At 45.0% G+C, this 18,859-nt stretch overlaps 1 protein-coding gene across 3 annotated transcripts in view; it reads left to right on the top strand.

Moving 5' to 3' along the window:
• The window catches only part of LOC129852961 (probable phospholipid-transporting ATPase IM), a 70,482-nt gene that overhangs the window by 38,446 nt on the left and 13,177 nt on the right, over window positions 1-18,859 (top strand). For 2 of the 3 annotated variants that reach the window (XM_055918565.1, XM_055918564.1), the window contains exons 8-20: window positions 7-77; window positions 1,541-1,623; window positions 2,091-2,249; window positions 3,074-3,162; window positions 3,390-3,583; window positions 3,825-4,033; window positions 8,022-8,065; window positions 8,897-9,062; window positions 12,900-13,088; window positions 13,296-13,411; window positions 13,859-14,023; window positions 14,372-14,483; window positions 15,307-15,412. In XM_055918565.1, coding sequence (XP_055774540.1) covers window positions 7-77; window positions 1,541-1,623; window positions 2,091-2,249; window positions 3,074-3,162; window positions 3,390-3,583; window positions 3,825-4,033; window positions 8,022-8,065; window positions 8,897-9,062; window positions 12,900-13,088; window positions 13,296-13,411; window positions 13,859-14,023; window positions 14,372-14,483; window positions 15,307-15,412 — 1,703 coding nt within the window. Of the gene's footprint in view, window positions 1-6; window positions 78-1,540; window positions 1,624-2,090; window positions 2,250-3,073; window positions 3,163-3,386; window positions 3,584-3,824; window positions 4,034-8,021; window positions 8,066-8,896; window positions 9,063-12,899; window positions 13,089-13,295; window positions 13,412-13,858; window positions 14,024-14,371; window positions 14,484-15,306; window positions 15,413-18,859 lie in introns of those variants that run through there. The other variant, XM_055918566.1, reaches the window with a different exon arrangement.

Here is an 18,859-nt window from a genome sequence, read left to right as displayed (position 1 = left end):
TTTCAGGCAGACCTGCTGCTGCTCTCTAGTAGTGAACCTCTCAACTTGGTCTACATAGAGACTGCTGAACTGGACGGGTCAGTGTGCGTGTCTGTGTATCGGTTTGTTTGTTCATCTACTGTACAAAGCCTGTGTCTATTTCATACTCATGCCTCTCCTGCTCCTATCGTCCTCTCCTCCTCTTCTCCTCCTCCTCTCATCCTCCTCCTCTCCTCGTCCTATCTTCCTCCTCCTCCTTGTCTCCTCCTCTCCTCCTATCGTCCTCTCCTCCTCTTCTCCTCCTCCTCTCATCCTCCTCCTCTCCTCGTCCTATCTTCCTCCTCCTCCTTGTCTCCTCCTCTCCTCCTATCGTCCTCTCCTCCTCTTCTCCTCCTCCTCTCATCCTCCTCCTCTCCTCGTCCTATCTTCCTCCTCCTCCTTGTCTCCTCCTCTCCTCCTATCGTCCTCTCCTCCTCTTCTCCTCCTCCTCTCATCCTCCTCCTCTCCTCGTCCTATCTTCCTCCTCCTCCTCGTCTCCTCCTCTCCTCCTCCTCTCCTTCAGCAAGTGAAATTAGGAGGCTACAGATTGCACAGAACAAAGCAGCAAGGATTGTTTTAAGGTGGAGATATGGTTCTTCTATTGTAGTCATGCACAATGCTCTTGGTTGGTCATCAATCAACAAGATAATAAAAATAAAAAAATGCTTATTTTATTTCATAATATACACCATTTAAAACGGCCAAACTCTATTCACAACGGTATTCAGTTGGTAAGAGACAGACGTTCAGTAAATCCTAGTGTAACGTGTGTCGTGGGATGAAGAAGGAGACCAAGGTGCAGCGTGGTAGGCGTTCATGATTTTTAATAAAGTGAACACCGCAACAAAATAACAAAGTAGAAAAAACAAAGCGCACAGTTCTGTCAGGCAACAAAAACAGCTAAACAGAAAATAACTCCCCACAAAACCCAAACGGAAAATGACAACCTATATATGATCCCCAATCAGAGACAATGATAGACAGCTGCCTCTGATTGGGAACCATACTCAGCCAAAAACACAAAGAAATAGAAAACATAGATTCTCCCACCCCGAGTCACACCCTGACCTAACCAAACATAGAGAATAAATAAGGGTCTCTAAGGTCAGGGCGTGACACCTAGGAATAGATTGTCCACCATCTATGTGTTATCCAGACAGAAAAGAGAAATAGGCTAAGTCAAATTTTGATTCAGAGCAATAAAGAAATTAAATAATTTATCTGAGCGAACCAAAAACCTTTCAATAAATAAATTCAAAAAGTACTTTAGAACCGTTTAAAAATTATAAATTGGAAGGTTGTGTTGGACTAATTGTAGATAAAGGAATCAATCTATAAGTATTTATCTGGTCAATATGCCAGTGTATTATGTCTGTTTGTAACAGGGTGTCATATGTGAAAATGTGATCGTATTATACATTGTATTTTAATGTTTAAAGAACTCTTGCAAGATTAGTCCAAATGAGGACTAAAAGAGATCCTAATAAAATCAAATCTCCTCCTCCTCTCCTCCTCCTCTCAGTGAGACTAATTTGAAAGTGAAGCAAGCTGTGACGGTCACAGGAGACATGGGGGACAACATCCACAACCTGGCTTCCTTCAGTGGTGAGTCTCCCACAGGGAGGTGGTTAGCCACTACATAGTTCTAATAAAGGTATACAGCTAATTGCCAGTTGAAAACATATATAGTTATGAACAACTAACCCGCACACTGACTCTGTGCCGGTACCCCCTGTATATAGCCTCCACACTGACTCGGTACCGGTGCCCCCTGTATATAGCCTCCACACTGACTCGGTACCGGTACCCCCTGTATATAGCCTTGTTATTCTTATTCTTATTGTGTTACTTTTTAGTATTACTTTTTATTTTAGTCTACTTGAGTCTACTCTTCTTGAAATGCACTGTTGGTTAAGGGCTTGTAAGTAAGCGGATAGAGTTGTTGTATTCGGCGCATGTGATAAATAAAGTTTCATTTGAACTAGCTTGTAGATTAGGAAGTTTAATCCTTATGATGACACACTCTCCTCTCCTACCTGACGAACCGTGTGTCTCCTTCCTACTCTCTGAAGGCGAGGTGAGCTGTGAGCCCCCCAACAACCGCCTAGACCGTTTCACAGGAACTCTGACTAACGCCGGTCAGAAATACTCTCTGGACAATGACAAGATCCTGCTGAGGGGCTGCACCCTCAGGAACACAGAGTGGTGTTTTGGACTGGTGCTGTTCGGAGGTGAGAGGGTAGAGGTCAGGACTGATGCTCTTCAGAGGTCAGAGGGTAGAGGTCAGGACTGGTGCTCTTCAGAGGTCAGAGGGTAGAGGTCAGGACTGGTGCCCTTCAGAGGTGAGAGGGTAAAGGTCAGGACTGGTGCCTTTTAGAGGTGAGAGGGTAAAGGTCAGGACTGGTGCCCTTCAGAGGTGAGAGGGTAGAGGTCAGGACTGATGCTCTTCAGAGGTCAGAGGGTAGAGGTCAGGACTGGTGCCCTTCAGAGGTGAGAGGGTAAAGGTCAGGACTGGTGCCGTTCGGAGGTGAGAGGGTAAAGGTCAGGACTGGTGCCTTTCAGAGGTGAGAGGGTAAAGGTCAGGACTGGTGCCTTTCAGTGGTGAGAGGGTAGAGGTCAGGACTGATGCTCTTCAGAGGTCAGAGGGTAGAGGTCAGGACTGGTGCCCTTCAGAGGTGAGAGGGTAAAGGTCAGGACTGGTGCCCTTCGGAGGTGAGAGGGTTAAGGTCAGGACTGATGCCGTTCAGAGGGGAGATTTGAGAAGTTAGAGATGAGAGGTCAGGACTGGTGCTGTTCGGAGGTAAAAGGTCAAATGTTAGAGGTCAGGATGGTGCTGGTTCACAGGTCAGTTAGACTCAGCACGCCCTCTGCTGGCCAGTATAAACCTCAACTGCGAATACCTAACCCTGACTGACCAAATATAAATATTTCTTCTGTTATAATCTTCATGATTAGAAACTCTTCAAAAGGAAAGGAAATGAGGAAATGGAAATTATCTCTAAATTGTCACATGTAGCCCCTTAAATACTAACCCTGTGATCCTTTTGTGGTCCAGGTCCAGAGACTAAGCTGATGCAGAACTGTGGGAAGACCACTTTCAAGAGGACCAGCATCGACCGCCTGATGAACGTGCTCGTCCTCTGTGTGAGTCCAGCAGTAATATGTCCTGTACTTACAGCTCCATGTACTCACTTAAACACGGACTGTACTACTTACAGATCCATGTACTCCCTGGACTCCATGTACTCCCTTAAACACAGACTCATATGAATTAGCTTATACTGTACCAGTTTTCCATGTTTATATCAAACATGTCACATGTTCATGTATCTGTACCCATCTGTTGACCTATGTACTATCTCTGCCAGTAGATCTTTGGCTTCCTGGCGTTCATGTGCACCATCCTGGCCATCGGCAACAGGATCTGGGAGCAGCTCTGGGGGTCAGAGTTCACGGCCTTCCTGCCCAGACAGGGGGGAGTTGATGCCCCCTTCTCGGGCTTCCTCACCTTCTGGTCCTACGTCATAATCCTTAACACCGTCGTACCCATCTCCCTCTACGTCAGGTCTGTCTGTCTGTCATTGTTCATTAGGTCTGTCTGTCTCACTGTTCATCAGATCTGTCAGAGGTGTGTGTGTGTGTGTGTGTGTGTGTGTGTGTGTGTGTGTGTGTGTGTGTGTGTGTGTGTGTGTGTGTGTGTGTGTGTGTGTGTGTGTGTGTGTGTGTGTGTGTGTGTGTGTGTGTGTGTGTGTGTTGTGTCTGTTAAGGTTATGTAAAATGCCATTATCCCTGTGTGTGTGTTGCAGTGTGGAGGTCATCCGTCTGGGGAACAGTTTCTACATCGACTGGGACAGGAAGATGTACCATGCCCATAGTGACACCCCGGCCAAGGCCCGGACCACCACGCTGAACGAGGAGCTGGGTCAGATCAAATACATCTTCTCGGACAAGACCGGAACACTCACTCAGAACATCATGACATTCAACAAGTGTTCCATCAACGGGAAGAGCTACGGTGAGGTTCAGATGGTACATAGGAAGAGCTACGGTGAGGTACAGATGGTACATAGGGAGAGCTACGGTGAGGTTCAGATAGTACGTAGGGAGAGCTACGGTGAGGTTCCGATGGTACATAGGGAGAGCTACGGTGAGGTTCAGATGGTACATAGGGAGAGCTACGGTGAGGTTCAGGTGGTACATAGGAAGAGCTACGTGAGGTTCAGATGGTACATAGGAAGAGCTACGGTGAGGTTCAGATGGTACATAGGGAGAGCTACGGTGAAGTTCAGATGGTACATAGGGAGAGCTACGGTCAGGGTCAGATGGTTCCTAGGAAGAGCTACGGTGAGGTTCAGATGGTACATAGGGAGAGCTACGGTGAGGTTCAGATGGTACATAGGAAGAGCTACTGTGAGGTTCAGGTGGTACGTAGGAAGAGCTACGGTGAGGTTCAGGTGGTACATAGGAAGAGCTACGGTGAGGTTCAGGTGGTACGTAGGAAGAGCTACGGTGAGGTTCAGATGGTACATAGGGAGAGCTACGGTCAGGGTCAGATGGTTCCTAGGAAGAGCTACGGTGAGGTTCAGATGGTACATAGGGAGAGCTACGGTGAGGTTCAGATGGTACATAGGAAGAGCTACGGTGAGGTTCAGGTGGTACGTAGGAAGAGCTACGGTGAGGTTCAGGTGGTACATAGGAAGAGCTACGGTGAGGTTCAGGTGGTACGTAGGAAGAGCTACGGTGAGGTTCAGGTGGTACATAGGAAGAGCTACGGTGAGGTTCAGATGGTACATAGGCAGGCAAGAAAGTGTGTATTGGCGAACCCAGAAATATACACAGATGCGACACACACACACACACACACACACACACACACACACACACACACACACACACACACACACACACACACACACACACACACACACACACACACACACACACACACACACACACACACACACACACACACACACCATCAATGACCCAAGACCAGCTCAGTTTTTTATTTGAACCTTTATTTAAATAGGAAAGTCAGTTAAGTACAAATTCTTATTTTCAATGACGGCCTAGGAACAGTGGGTTAAACTGCCTTGTTCAGGGGAACAGTGGGTTAACTGCCTTGTTCAGGGGAACAGTGGGTTAAACTGCCTTGTTCAGGGGAACAGTGGGTTAACTGCCTTGTTCAGGGGAACAGTGGGTTAACTGCCTTGTTCAGGGGAACAGTGGGTTAACTGCCTTGTTCAGGGGAACAGTGGGTTAACTGCCTTGTTCAGGGGAACAGTGGGTTAAACTGCCTTGTTCAGGGGAACAGTGGGTTAACTGCCTTGTTCAGGGGAACAGTGGGTTAAACTGCCTTGTTCAGGGGCAGAACGACAGATTTTCACCTTGTCAGCTCGGGGATTCAATCTTGCAACCTTTTGGTTACTAGTCCAACACACTAGGCTACGCTGCCGCCCTCTAACCACTACCATTGTGACACTGAGTTGTCATAATGCTGCATCAAATGTACATTATCCCCAGGGCGTTGGCAGACACAAAGTAAATAACTTAATTTATGTCCCCTTAAATGCCCTGAATACTTTTGTTAATCCTACAGCTATTGTATGCAGTAATCATGAGCCTATGAACCAGAGTTACACTGTTAGCACTGAGGCGGTGTGCCCTAATAGGAAGTCCACTGTGTGCAACTCACCCTGCACTATCAGCTCCAATATAAATAACATGAGCAAGTCTACATCTGATAAGTTTCCCAGTAAAGCATTAAAAACAATCAAGCAACCCAGGAAAGTGCTAAAAATAGCCCATATTGACGTCTGCAGCCTGAGAAACAAGGCCCATGAAGTCAATAACTTGCTTGTAACAGATGACATTTGTATTCTGACTATCTCTGAAACTCACTTAGATAATACCTTTGATGATACCGTGGTCGCAATACATGGTTATAACATTTATCGAAAAGACAGTAATGCCAACGGGGGCGGTGTTGCGGTCTATATAAAGCACCACATTCCTGTAAAGCTTAGAGAAGATCTCATGTTAAATACTGTTGAAGTAATATGGCTACAGATTCATCTGCCTCACCTAAAGCCCATTCTTGTGGAAAGCTGCTATAGACCACTAACAGTGCTGTAATGGATTTCCTCTTCGTCTGAGGAGGAGTAGCAAGGATCGGAACAATGTGCAGCGTGGTAATTTACCATAATGAGATATTTAACAACTCAACAGAACACTGAACAAAATAACAAAAGCACAAACAAACAACCGAAACAGTCCCGTATGGTACTAACACAGGAAACAATCACCCACAAAACACAATAGAAAACAGGCTACCGAAATATGGCTCTCAATCAGAGACAACGACTGACACCTGCCTCTGATTGAGAACCATACTAGGCCAAACGCATAGAAATAGAACAATAGAACAAAACATAGAAAAACAACATAGAATGCCCACCCCAACTTACACCCTGACCAAACTAAAATAAAGACATAAAAAAGGAACTAAGGTCAGAACGTGACAAGTGCTAACAGTCAGGATCTGGATAACATGTGTGAAAAGCTTGATAATGTATGTGATAGTAACAGAGAAGTATATTTTCTGGGTGATTTAAATATTGACTGCCTCTCATCAAGCTTTCCACTCAAGAAAAAAACTTCAAGCTGTAACCAGTGCCTGCAACCTGGTTCAGGTTATCAGTCAACCTACTGTACCAGGGTAGTTACAAACAGCGCAGGAAGGAAATCATCAACATGTATTGATTACATCTTTACTAATGCTGCAGAAATGTGCTTTAAAGCAGGATCCAAATCCATAGGATGTAGTGATCACAATATAGTATCCATATCTATGAAAACCAAAGTTCCAAAGGCTGGGCCTAATATAGTGTATACGAGTTCATACAATATGTTTTGTAATGATTTCTATGTTGAAGATGGAAATAATATTTGCTGGTCTGTGGTGTGTAATGAGGAGCAACCAGACGCTGCACTTGACACATTTCTGAAATTGCTTATTCCAGTTACTAATAAGCATGAACCCATTAATTAACTTCTCTGGGATCGGTGCCCCTTCCACGGGACTTTAAGATTTGTATTTGGGACAAATCATTCACTACACCCCACTAAACCTCAACTACATCTCGTAATGAATCATGTGGAACTCGAGCAAGTTGAGGTGACTAAACTGCTTGGAGTAACCCAGGATTGTAAACTGTCATGGCCGAAACATATTGATATAACAGTATAATAAAGCGCTGCTCTGCCTTCTTAACAGCACTATCATCAAGGCAGGTCCTACAGGCTCTAGTTTTGTCACACCTGGACTACTGTTCAGTTATGTGGCCAGGTGCCATAAAGAGGGACTTAGGAAAATTGCAGTTGGCTCTGAACAGGGCAGCACAGCTGGCCCTTAAAAATACACAGAGAGCTAAGATTAATGACATGCATGTCAATCTCTCATGGCTCAAAGTGGAAGAGAGATTGACTTCATCACTACTTGTTTTTGTAAGAGGGGTTGACAAGCTGAATATACCGAGCTGTCTGTTTAAAATACTAGCATACGGACACCCATGCATACCCCATAAGACATGCCACCAGAGGTCTCTTCACTGTCCCTAAGTCCAGGACAGACTATGGGAGGCGCACAGTACTACATAGAGCCATGATTACATGGAACTCTATTCCACATCAGGTAACTGATGCAAGCAGTAGAATCAGATTTAAAAAACAGATAAAAATACACCTTATGGAACAGCGGGGACTGTGAAGCAACACAAACATAGGCACAGACATGCATACACACACATGATAACATACGTACTATACACACACGTACACATGGATTTTGTGTTGTGAATTCTGTAATGAATGTATTGTAATGTTTTTTCAATTTTGCCGGACCCCAGGAAGCGTAGCTGTTGCCTTGGCAGCAGCTAATGGTGATCTGTAATAAATACAAATACATATACATTAACTCATTCAATATCCATCTTCTTTTCTAGGGGAAGTATTTGACTACACTGGCCAGAGACAGGAGATCAACGAGGTGAGTATTAGATTTATGAGTACTTACTGCTAGTACTTACTGCTAGTATTTACTGCTAGTATTTACTGCTAGTACTTACTGCTAGTACTTACTGCTAGTACTTACTGCTAGTATTTACTGCTAGTACTTACTGCTAGTACTTACTGCTAGTACTTACTGCTAGTACTTACTGCTAGTACTTACTGCTCGTACTTACTGCTAGTATTTACTGCTAGTACTTACTGCTAGTATTTACTGCTAGTATTTACTGCTAGTATTTACTGCTAGTACTTACTGCTAGTACTTACTGCTAGTACTTACTGCTAGTACTTACTGCTAGTATTTACTGCTAGTACTTACTGCTAGTACTTACTGCTAGTATTTACTGCTAGTACTTACTGCAAGTATTTACTGCTAGTATTTACTGCTAGTACTTACTGCTAGTACTTACTGCTAGTACTTACTGCTAGTATTTACTGCTAGTACTTACTGCTAGTACTTACTGCTAGTACTTACTGCTAGTACTTACTGCTCGTACTTACTGCTAGTATTTACTGCTAGTACTTACTGCTAGTACTTACTGCTAGTACTTACTGCTAGTATTTACTGCTAGTACTTACTGCTAGTACTTACTGCTAGTACTTACTGCTAGTACTTACTGCTCGTACTTACTGCTAGTATTTACTGCTAGTACTTACTGCTAGTATTTACTGCTAGTATTTACTGCTAGTATTTACTGCTAGTATTTACTGCTAGTACTTACTGCTAGTACTTACTGTTAGTACTTACTGCTAGTCAAGAACATGAGTAGCACAAGGCTCTCTCTTTCTCTCTACCCCCATTCTCCCCCAGCACACAGAAACAGTGGACTGGTCGTTCAACCCTTTGGCCGATCATCACTTCTCCTTTCATGACCACTCCCTGGTGGAGGCTTTGAAGCTGGAGCGTCCTGAAGTCCAGTCCTTCTTCAGACTATTGGCCCTCTGTCACACTGTTATGGCTGAGGAGAAGATAGAGGGTGAGGAGCGAGAGGAGAGGGGAGAGAGAGAGACAGAGAGAGGGAGAGAGGGAGAGAGAGTTTGTGATAGTGGGAAGCATGTGTTTGTTAATGAAACAATTTTGAGATGTTAAGATTGTGTGTGTCTGAAAGGGAAGACTGTGTGTTTATCCATATTCATGTATGTATACAACAAAAAGAGCGGGAGGGGGAGAGGGAGAGAGATAGGCTTTTTCTCAATTGAATCTAAGATGGCGCTGACAGACATGGCAGCTCTGCTTCTAAGCAATTTGGCAGTATTTCGTTTTTTTGTGTGTTATTTCTTACATTATTATCCCAGAAAGTTGTTTGTTTTATTACAGCCTGAAACAACTTTTGGATATCAGAGTTGCGGTAACTCACCAGCATTACGACCAGAAATATAATTTTCCCAAATTGGATCCTTTGTTTGTACCCCCCAGTGCAATTGAACTTATCACAGAGGCTGCTACAACTGGCGGAGAAGAGGTATTTGGAGTGGACTTCTAGTTCGACTCAGGAGGTGTGCACACCATCCACCACTTTCGAGTATTTTACTTGCTAATGTTCAGTCCTTGGACAATAAAGTAGATTGAGCTCAGGGCGAGGATCTCCTTCCAGAGAGACATCAGGGACTGTAACATACTCTGTTTCAGGGAACCATGGCCCTGTCTGGACATACTGTCCCCATCCATACAGCCCAGCTTGATTCACAATACTTCGCTCAGTCAGGAATAAAGAACTCTCCGGGAAGAAAAAAGGCAGAGGTGTATATTTCATGATTAACTACTGATTGTGATAACATACAGAAACTCAATTCCTTTTGTTCAACCGACGTAGAATATCTCACAATCAAATGTCGAACCGTATTACCTCCCAAGAGAATTATCTTCGGTTATAGTCACAGCCGTGTATATTCCCCCTCAAGCCGATACCACGATGGACGTCAAGGAACTACACTGGACTTTAACAAAGAAAATTGGAGAAAATGCTACCGAAGTACTATCAACACATTGCCTGTAGTATTCGCGCTACAAGAACTTTTGACCATTGTTACTCTCCCTTCTGGGATGGCTCCCACGCCCTCCCTTCAGCAAATCAAATTACAACTCCATTCTGCTCCTCCCTTCCTATAGGCTGAAACTCAAACAGGAAGTACCCGTGATAAGGTCTATTCAATGCTGGTCTGACCAATCAGAATTCATGCTACAAAATTATTTTGATCACATGTAATGGGATATGTTCCGGGTTGCCTCTGAGAATAACATTGACATATACACGGACACAGTGACTGTGTTCATCAGGAAGTGTATAGGGAATGTTGTTCCCACTGTGACTATTAAAACCTACCCAAACTAAAAAACGTGGATAGGTGTCGCCACTACATTCAACCATGGCAAGGTGACTGGGAATATGGTCAAATACAAACAGTGTAATTATTCCCTCCGTAAGGCAATCAAACAGGCAAAACATCTGTACAGTCAAAGTGGAGTCACTATTAAAAGGCTCAGACACGAGACGTATGTGGCAGGGTCTACAGACAATCAGAGACTACAAAGGAAAAACCAGCCACATCGCAGACACCGACGTCTTCCTCCCGAACAAGCTAACACCTTCTTCGCCCGCTTTGAGGATAACACAGTGCCAATGACACGGTCCGCTTCCAAGGACTGTGGGCTCACTTTCTCCGTGGCCAACACGAGTAAGACATTTAAACGTGTTAACCCTCGCAAGGCTGCCAGTCCAGATGGTATCCCTAGCCGCGTCCTCAGAGAATGCGCAGACCAGCTGGATGGAATGTTTACAGACATATTCAATCTCTCCCTATCTCAGTCTGCTGTCCACACTTGCTTCAAGATGTCCACCATTGTTCCTGTAACCAAGAAAGCTAAAGGTAACTGAACGAAATGACTATCGCCCCGTAGCACTCACTTCTGTCATCATGAAGTGCTTTGAGAGACTAGTTAAGGATCATATCACCTCTACCTTACTTGACACCCTGGACCCACTTCAATTTGCATACCGCCCCAATAGATCCACAGACGATGCAATCGCCATCGCACTGCACACTGCCCTATCCCATCTGGACAAGAGGAATACCTATGTAAGAATGCTGTTCATTGACTATAGTTCAGTCTTCAACACCATAGTTCCTTCCAAGCTCATCATTAAGCTCGGGGCCCTGGGTCTGAACCCCACGCTGTGCAACTGGGTCCTGGACTTCCTGACGGGCCGCCCCGAGGTGGTGAAAGAACACCTCCACTATGCTGATCCTTAACACATACTCCCTGTTCACCCATGACTGCGTGGTCACCCACACCCCCAACTCAAACATCAAGTTTTCAGACAACACAACAGTAGTAGGCCCTGATTACACACAATGACGAGACAACCTACAGGATGGAGGTGAGGGCCCTGGCGGAGTGGTGCCAGGAAAATAACCTTTCCCTTAATGTCAACAAAACGAAGGAGCTGATCGTGAACTTCGCCGGAGCCGCAGTGGAAAAGATGAAAAGTTTTAAGTTCCTCGGCGTAGACATCACTGACAATCTGAAATGGTTCACCCACACAGACAGTGTGGTGAAGTAGGCACAACAGCGCCTCTTCAACCTGAAGAAATTTGGCTTGGCCCCTAAGACCCTCACAAACTTTTACAGATGTAAAATTGAGAGCATCCTGTTGGGCTGTATCACTGCCTGATACGGCAACTGCTCCGCCCACAACCGTAAGGCTCTCCAAAGGGTAGTGAGTTCTGCCCAACGCATCCCCGGGGGCAAACTACCTGCCCTCCAGGACACCTACACCACCCGATGTCACAGGAAGGCCAAAAATATCATCAAGGACAACAACCACCCGAGCCACTGCCTGTTCACCCCGCTATCATCCAGAAGGCGAGGTCAGTATAGCTGCATCAAAGCTCGGACCGAGAGACTGAAAAACAGCTTCTATCTCAAGGCCATCAGCCTGTTAAATGGCCATCACTAGCCGTCTACCACCTGGTTACTCAACACTGCACCTTGTATGGCTGCTGCCCTATATACAAAGACATGGAATCACTGGTCATTTTAATAATGGAATACTAGTCACTTTTATAATGTTTACATACTGCTTTAATAATTTCATATGTATGTACTATATTCTACTCTACTGTATTTTAGTCAATATATAATATTTATATATTTGTTAATTCCATTCTTTTACTTTTAGATTTGTGATTTGTGTGTATTGTTGTGAATTGTTAGATACTTCTGCAATGTTGGAGCTAGGAACACAAGCATTTCGGTATACCCGCAATAACATCTGCTAAATACTTTTATGTGACCAATAAAATTTTATTTGGATTTGCTCAACTCCTGTTTCCTCTCTCGCCTCCTTTGGAAAAAGGTCAAAGGTCATCGAGGAGCAGCGGTGAGGAGAGGGAACGTGGACGAAAATGAGCTTGTACGAAACGATACACACCCACTCACGCGTCCTCAGGCATATTACCTTCACAGGGGTGGATCCCAAATTAAATGTGTTACATGAGGAAGTTAGTTGTTCAAGACATTGTATAGATAAGAAGATAAATAGCATTTTGTTTTTCTCTCTACTGATGAAACAAAAGCTGATTCAAAAATCTTCCACTAAGGACTCTGGTATGATACACATGATCCTCAATGAAAAGTGTCTATCAAGGTGGGAAGAACACTGTTCCATTCGCCCTCTAACAAATTGACACCTTCTCGAGCACACAACCACTTATCAGTTTCTGGGTCCTAGAGCAGAGAGGGTATAGAGATAGAGAGAAAACTACACCCACTTACTCTAACAACAGGAAATGACTTCACTCCCTCTGTCCAGGTGAGCTGCTGTACCAGGCCCAGTCCCCTGACGAAGGTGCCTTGGTAACCGCTGCACGCAATTTTGGCTTTGTGTTCCGCTCTCGCACGCCAGAGAGCGTCACCATCGTAGAGATGGGAGAACAACACAGTTACGAACTCCTCGCCATCCTTGACTTCAACAACGTCCGCAAGAGGATGTCCGTCATTGGTAAACACCCTTCTGGAAACACGTATCATGGGAGATTTAAGTTCCTAGCTGCTCATTGTAAGATGTCTATGCAAACACAATTCTTACTGTGTGTGTGTGTGTGTGTGTGTGTGTGTGTGTGTGTGTGTGTGTGTGTGTGTGTGTGTGTGTGTGTGTGTGTGTGTGTGTGTGTGTGTGTGTGTGTGTGTGTGTGTGTGTGTGTTACAGTGCGGAGTCCAGAGGGGAAGCTGTGTTTATACTGTAAAGGAGCAGACACCATGGTCTATGAGAGGCTGAACCAGTCCTGTGCCAAGCTGATGGATGTCACCACTGAACACCTCAATGTAAGAGAGTGTGTGTCAGAGGAGGCTGGTGGAAGGAGCTATAAGAGGAAGTTGTAATAGCTGGATCAGAATGAATCGAACAGTATCAAACACATGGAAACATTGATTCTGTTCCAACCATTACATTGAGCCCGTCCTCTTATAGCGCCTCCCACCAGCCTCCTCTGGTATGTGTGTGTGCGTGTGCACCTGCGTGTGAGTCTGTGTAGAAGAGAGAGGGGGAGACAGAGAGAGGGGGAGACAGAGGGAGGAGGAGACAGAGAGAGGGGGAGACAGAGAGAGGGAGACAGAGAGAGGAAGAGCGAGAGAGAGGAAGAGCGAGAGAGAGAGTCTGAGTGGGTCTTCCTCTCTCTTCCTCCGTGTACTTCTTTGAAAGAGTGGCTCAAAATATAAAACCATCCAAATCACGTTGCATAAAAATTGTGTGTGTGTGTTCTGTCCCTACAGGAGTTTGCTGGTGAGGGTCTGCGGACCCTGGCTCTAGCCTATAAGGACCTGGATGAGGAATACTTCAGCAGCTGGAAACAGCGCCACCATGAGGCCAGCACAGCACTGGAGGACAGAGAGGACAAACTAGACCTGCTCTATGAGGAGATAGAGAGAGACCTGATGGTAGGAAGGAGTTAAACACTTAAACCAGGATCAGATGAACGTCTACAGACAAAGACTGGATGATACAGTATGTCTTAAAGTGAAGGTAGCCCGATTGGGCTTCCATTTAACACACACAATCCAGTGAAAAATCATAAATAAACTTCCCAATGAAAAGTTCCTACTTAATTTCATGTTTTAACAGTAAATTAACTCTGAACCAGGGTCAGTTTAGCTTTGACAGATGAAAGATATAAAAATACCTGCTGGTATGCCCTGAACACTGAATCAGGGTCAGTTTTAGCTCTTACAGATAGAGAAAGGATTGTAATTAAATGTCTGTGTGTGTGTGTGCGTGTGTGTGTGTAGTTGCTGGGAGCTACAGCCATAGAGGATAAACTCCAGGATGGTGTGCCACAGACCATCGAGCAGCTTGCCAAAGCTGACATCAAGATCTGGGTGCTCACTGGCGACAAACAGGGTTAGTCACCAAGCAACATACTCTCAGCTATCTGCCTCACAAATAACAGAATAATAATAGGTTTACCCAGACAGTCCTAAGCAAAATTCTTATGTGAGAATTTGCTCTTTGCAAAGAAGCCATTTTTTTTTTTTTTTTTACAATTTTAATTGTAAATAATAACAGTAAGGTACTTAATTGTTACCCAGATTTGATGTTAAGATCAAATGGCTGCATTGGACCTTTAAAGGGTTGGTAAAATTGGACAGCAATGTTGTTGTTTCATCTAAACCATCAAGGTATTTAAGCCACGTCTATCTCTATGTCTAACCCAGAGGAGGCTGGTGGGATGGGGCTTCAGGAGGACGGGCTCATTGTGACGGCTGGAATGTAATTCATGTAAAGCAGTGGAGGTTGCTGATGGGAGGACGAATCATAATATTGGTCAAAATGCAGTGAATGGAACGGTATCATACTCGGTATCATACTGTTTTCATGTTTGATACCGTTCCATTCACTCCATTCCAGTCCCCGATGTTCCATAAGGTGTATTTGTTTTTTAAATCTGATTCTACTGCTTGCATCAGTCACCTGATGTGGAATAGAGTTCCATGTAGTCATGGCTCTATGTAGTACTGTGCGCCTCCCGTAGTCTGTTCTGGACTTGGGGATTGTGTAGAGACCTCCGGTGGCATGTACTTGATACCATTCTACTCCAGCCATTACTACGAGCCCGTCCTCCCCAATTAGGGTGCCACCAACCTCCTTTGATGTGTAGGACCATATGTCCACATCACTGTGTCTGTCTCCACCTATCATATTGTGTGTTTTTGTCATGTGACAGAGACGGCGGAGAACATTGGCTACTCCTGCAACATGCTGCGAGAGGAAATGAACAACATTTTCATCGTGTCGGCCAACAACTCAGACGATGTCAGACAGGAACTGAGGTCAGAGGCTTTGACATCATAACCCTCCCCGCCTCAATACTAACACCATTTGTCCAGGGTTTAGTTCCTACCCAGCACCAATACACCTTATTCAACTAATAATGGCCATTTTTGGAGACTGATTAGTTGACCGGTTGTAAAGTGGGATTGGAACTATGCCTGTCACTGCTGCAGTTCTTCAAACCAGAATAGATCATCACATCCCATCGCATCCCATCGCATCCCATCACATTCCCGTCACATCCCGTCACATCCCATCACATCCCGTCACGCCCCGTCACATCCCATCACATCCCGTCACATCCCATCACATTCCCGCCACACCCCGTCACATCCCGTCACATCCCGTCACATCCCATCACATTCCCGTCACACCCCGTCACATCCCATCACATCCCGTCACATCCCATCACATCCCGTCACATCCCGTCACATCCCATCACATCCCATCCCAGGTTGATAACATCCCAGGTTGATAACATCCCATCCCTGGTTGATAACATCCCATCCCAGGTTGATAACATCCCAGGTTGATAACATCCCAGGTTGATAACATCCCAGGTTGATAACATCCCATCCCAGGTTGGTAACATCCCATCCCAGGTTGATAACATCCCAGGTTGATAACATCCCAGGTTGATAACATCCCATCCCAGGTTGATAACATCCCAGGTTGATAACATCCCAGCCCAGGTTGATAACATCCCATCCCAGGTTGGTAACATCCCAGGTTGATAACATCCCAGGTTGATAACATCCCATCTCAGGTTGATAACATCCCAGGTTGATAACATCCCAGGTTGATAACATCCCAGCCCAGGTTGATAACATCCCATCCCAGGTTGGTAACATCCCAGGTTGATAACATCCCATCCCAGGTTGATAACATTCCATCCCAGGTTGATAACATCCCAGGTTGATAACATCCCAGGTTGATAACATCCCAGGTTGATAACATCCCAGGTTGATAACATCCCATCCCAGGTTGGTAACATCCCATCCCAGGTTGGTAACATCCCAGATTGATAACATCCCAGGTTGATAACATCCCAGGTTGATAACATCCCAGGTTGATAACATCCCAGGTTGATAACATCCCTGGTTGATAACATCCCAGGTTGATAACATCCCAGGTTGATAACATCCCATCCCAGGTTGATAACATCCCAGGTTGATAACATCCCAGCCCAGGTTGATAACATCCCATCCCAGGTTAATAACATCCCAGGTTGATAACATCCCAGGTTGATAACATCACTGGTTGATAACATCCCAGGTTGATAACATCCCATCCCTGGTTGATAACATCCCAGGTTGATAACATCCCATCCCTGGTTGATAACATCCCAGGTTGATAACATCCCATCTCAGGTTGATAACATCCCATGCCAGGTTGATAACATCCCATCCCAGGTTGATAACATCCCATCCCAGGTTGATAACATCCCATGCCAGGTTGATAACATCCCATCCCTGGTTGATAACATCCCAGGTTGATAACATCCCAGGTTGATAACATCCCAGGTTGATAACATCCCAGGTTGATAACATCCCATCCCAGGTTGATAACATCCCAGGTTGATAACATCCCATCTCAGGTTGATAACATCCCAGGTTGATAACATCCCTGGTTGATAACATCCCAGGTTGATAACATCCCAGGTTGATAACATCCCATCCCAGGTTGATAACATCCCTGGTTGATAACATCCCAGGTTGATAACATCCCATCTCAGGTTGATAATATCCCAGGTTGATAACATCCCAGGTTGGTAACATCCCAGGTTGGTAACATCCCAGGTTGATAACATCCCAGGTTGATAACATCCCATCCCAGGTTGATAACATCCCATCCCAGATTGATAACATCCCAGGTTGATAACATCCCAGGTTGATAACATCCCATCTCAGGTTGATAACATCCCAGGTTGATAACATCCCATCCCAGGTTGATAACATCCCAGGTTGATAACATCCCAGGTTGATAACATCCCATCTCAGGTTGATAACATCCCAGGTTGATAACATCCCAGGTTGATAACATCCCATCTCAGGTTGATAACATCCCAGGTTGATAACATCCCAGGTTGATAACATCCCAGGTTGATAACATCCCATCCCAGGTTGATAACATCCCAGGTTGATAACATCCCATCCCTGGTTGATAACATCCCATCCCTGGTTGATAACATCCCAGGTTGATAACATCCCATCTCAGGTTGATAACATCCCAGATTGATAACATCCCAGGTTGATAACATCCCAGGTTGATAACATCCCATCCCAGGTTGATAACATCCCAGGTTGATAACATCCCATCCCAGGTTGATAACATCCCAGGTTGATAACATCCCAGGTTGATAACATCCCATCCCTGGTTGATAACATCCCATCCCTGGTTGATAACATCCCATCTCAGGTTGATAACATCCCATCTCAGGTTGATAACATCCCAGGTTGATAACATCCCATCTCAGGTTGATAACATCCCATCTCAGGTTGATAACATCCCATCCCAGGTTGATAACATCCCATCCCAGGTTGATAACATCCCAGGTTGATAACATCCCAGGTTGATAACATCCCAGGTTGATAACATCCCAGGTTGATAACATCCCATCTCAGGTTGATAACATCCCAGGTTGATAACATCCCATCTCAGGTTGATAACATCCCATCTCAGGTTGATAACATCCCATCTCAGGTTGATAACATCCCATCCCAGGTTGATAACATCCCAGGTTGATAACATCCCAGGTTGATAACATCCCAGGTTGATAACATCCCATCTCAGGTTGATAACATCCCATCTCAGGTTGATAACATCCCATCCCAGGTTGATAACGTCCCAGGTTGATAACATCCCAGGTTGATAACATCCCAGGTTGATAACATCCCAGGTTGATAACATCCCATCCCAGGTTGATAACATCCCAGGTTGATAACATCCCAGGTTGAAAACATCCCAGGTTGATAACATCCCATCCGAGGTTGATAACATCCCAGGTTGATAACATCCCAGGTTGATAACATCCCATCCCAGGTTGATAACATCCCATCCCAGGTTGATAACATCCCAGGTTGATAACATCCCAGGTTGAAAACATCCCAGGTTGATAACATCCCATCCCAGGTTGATAACATCCCATCCCAGGTTGATAACATCCCAGGTTGATAACATCCCAGGTTGATAACATCCCATCCCAGGTTGATAACATCCCAGGTTGATAACATCCCATCCCAGGTTGATAACATCCCAGGTTGATAACATCCCAGGTTGATAACATCCCATCCCAGGTTGATAACATCCCATGTTGATAACATCCCAGGTTGATAACATCCCATCCCAGGTTGATAACATCCCAGGTTGATAACATCCCAGGTTGATAACATCCCAGGTTGATAACATCCCAGGTTGATAACATCCCAGCTTGATAACATCCCATG

Source organism: Salvelinus fontinalis, chromosome 4 (genome assembly GCF_029448725.1).
Source record: "Salvelinus fontinalis isolate EN_2023a chromosome 4, ASM2944872v1, whole genome shotgun sequence".
Lineage (NCBI taxonomy): Eukaryota > Metazoa > Chordata > Actinopteri > Salmoniformes > Salmonidae > Salvelinus > Salvelinus fontinalis.
Note: the sequence above shows the minus strand (reverse complement) of the source record. Positions and strands in the feature narration are given on the sequence as shown.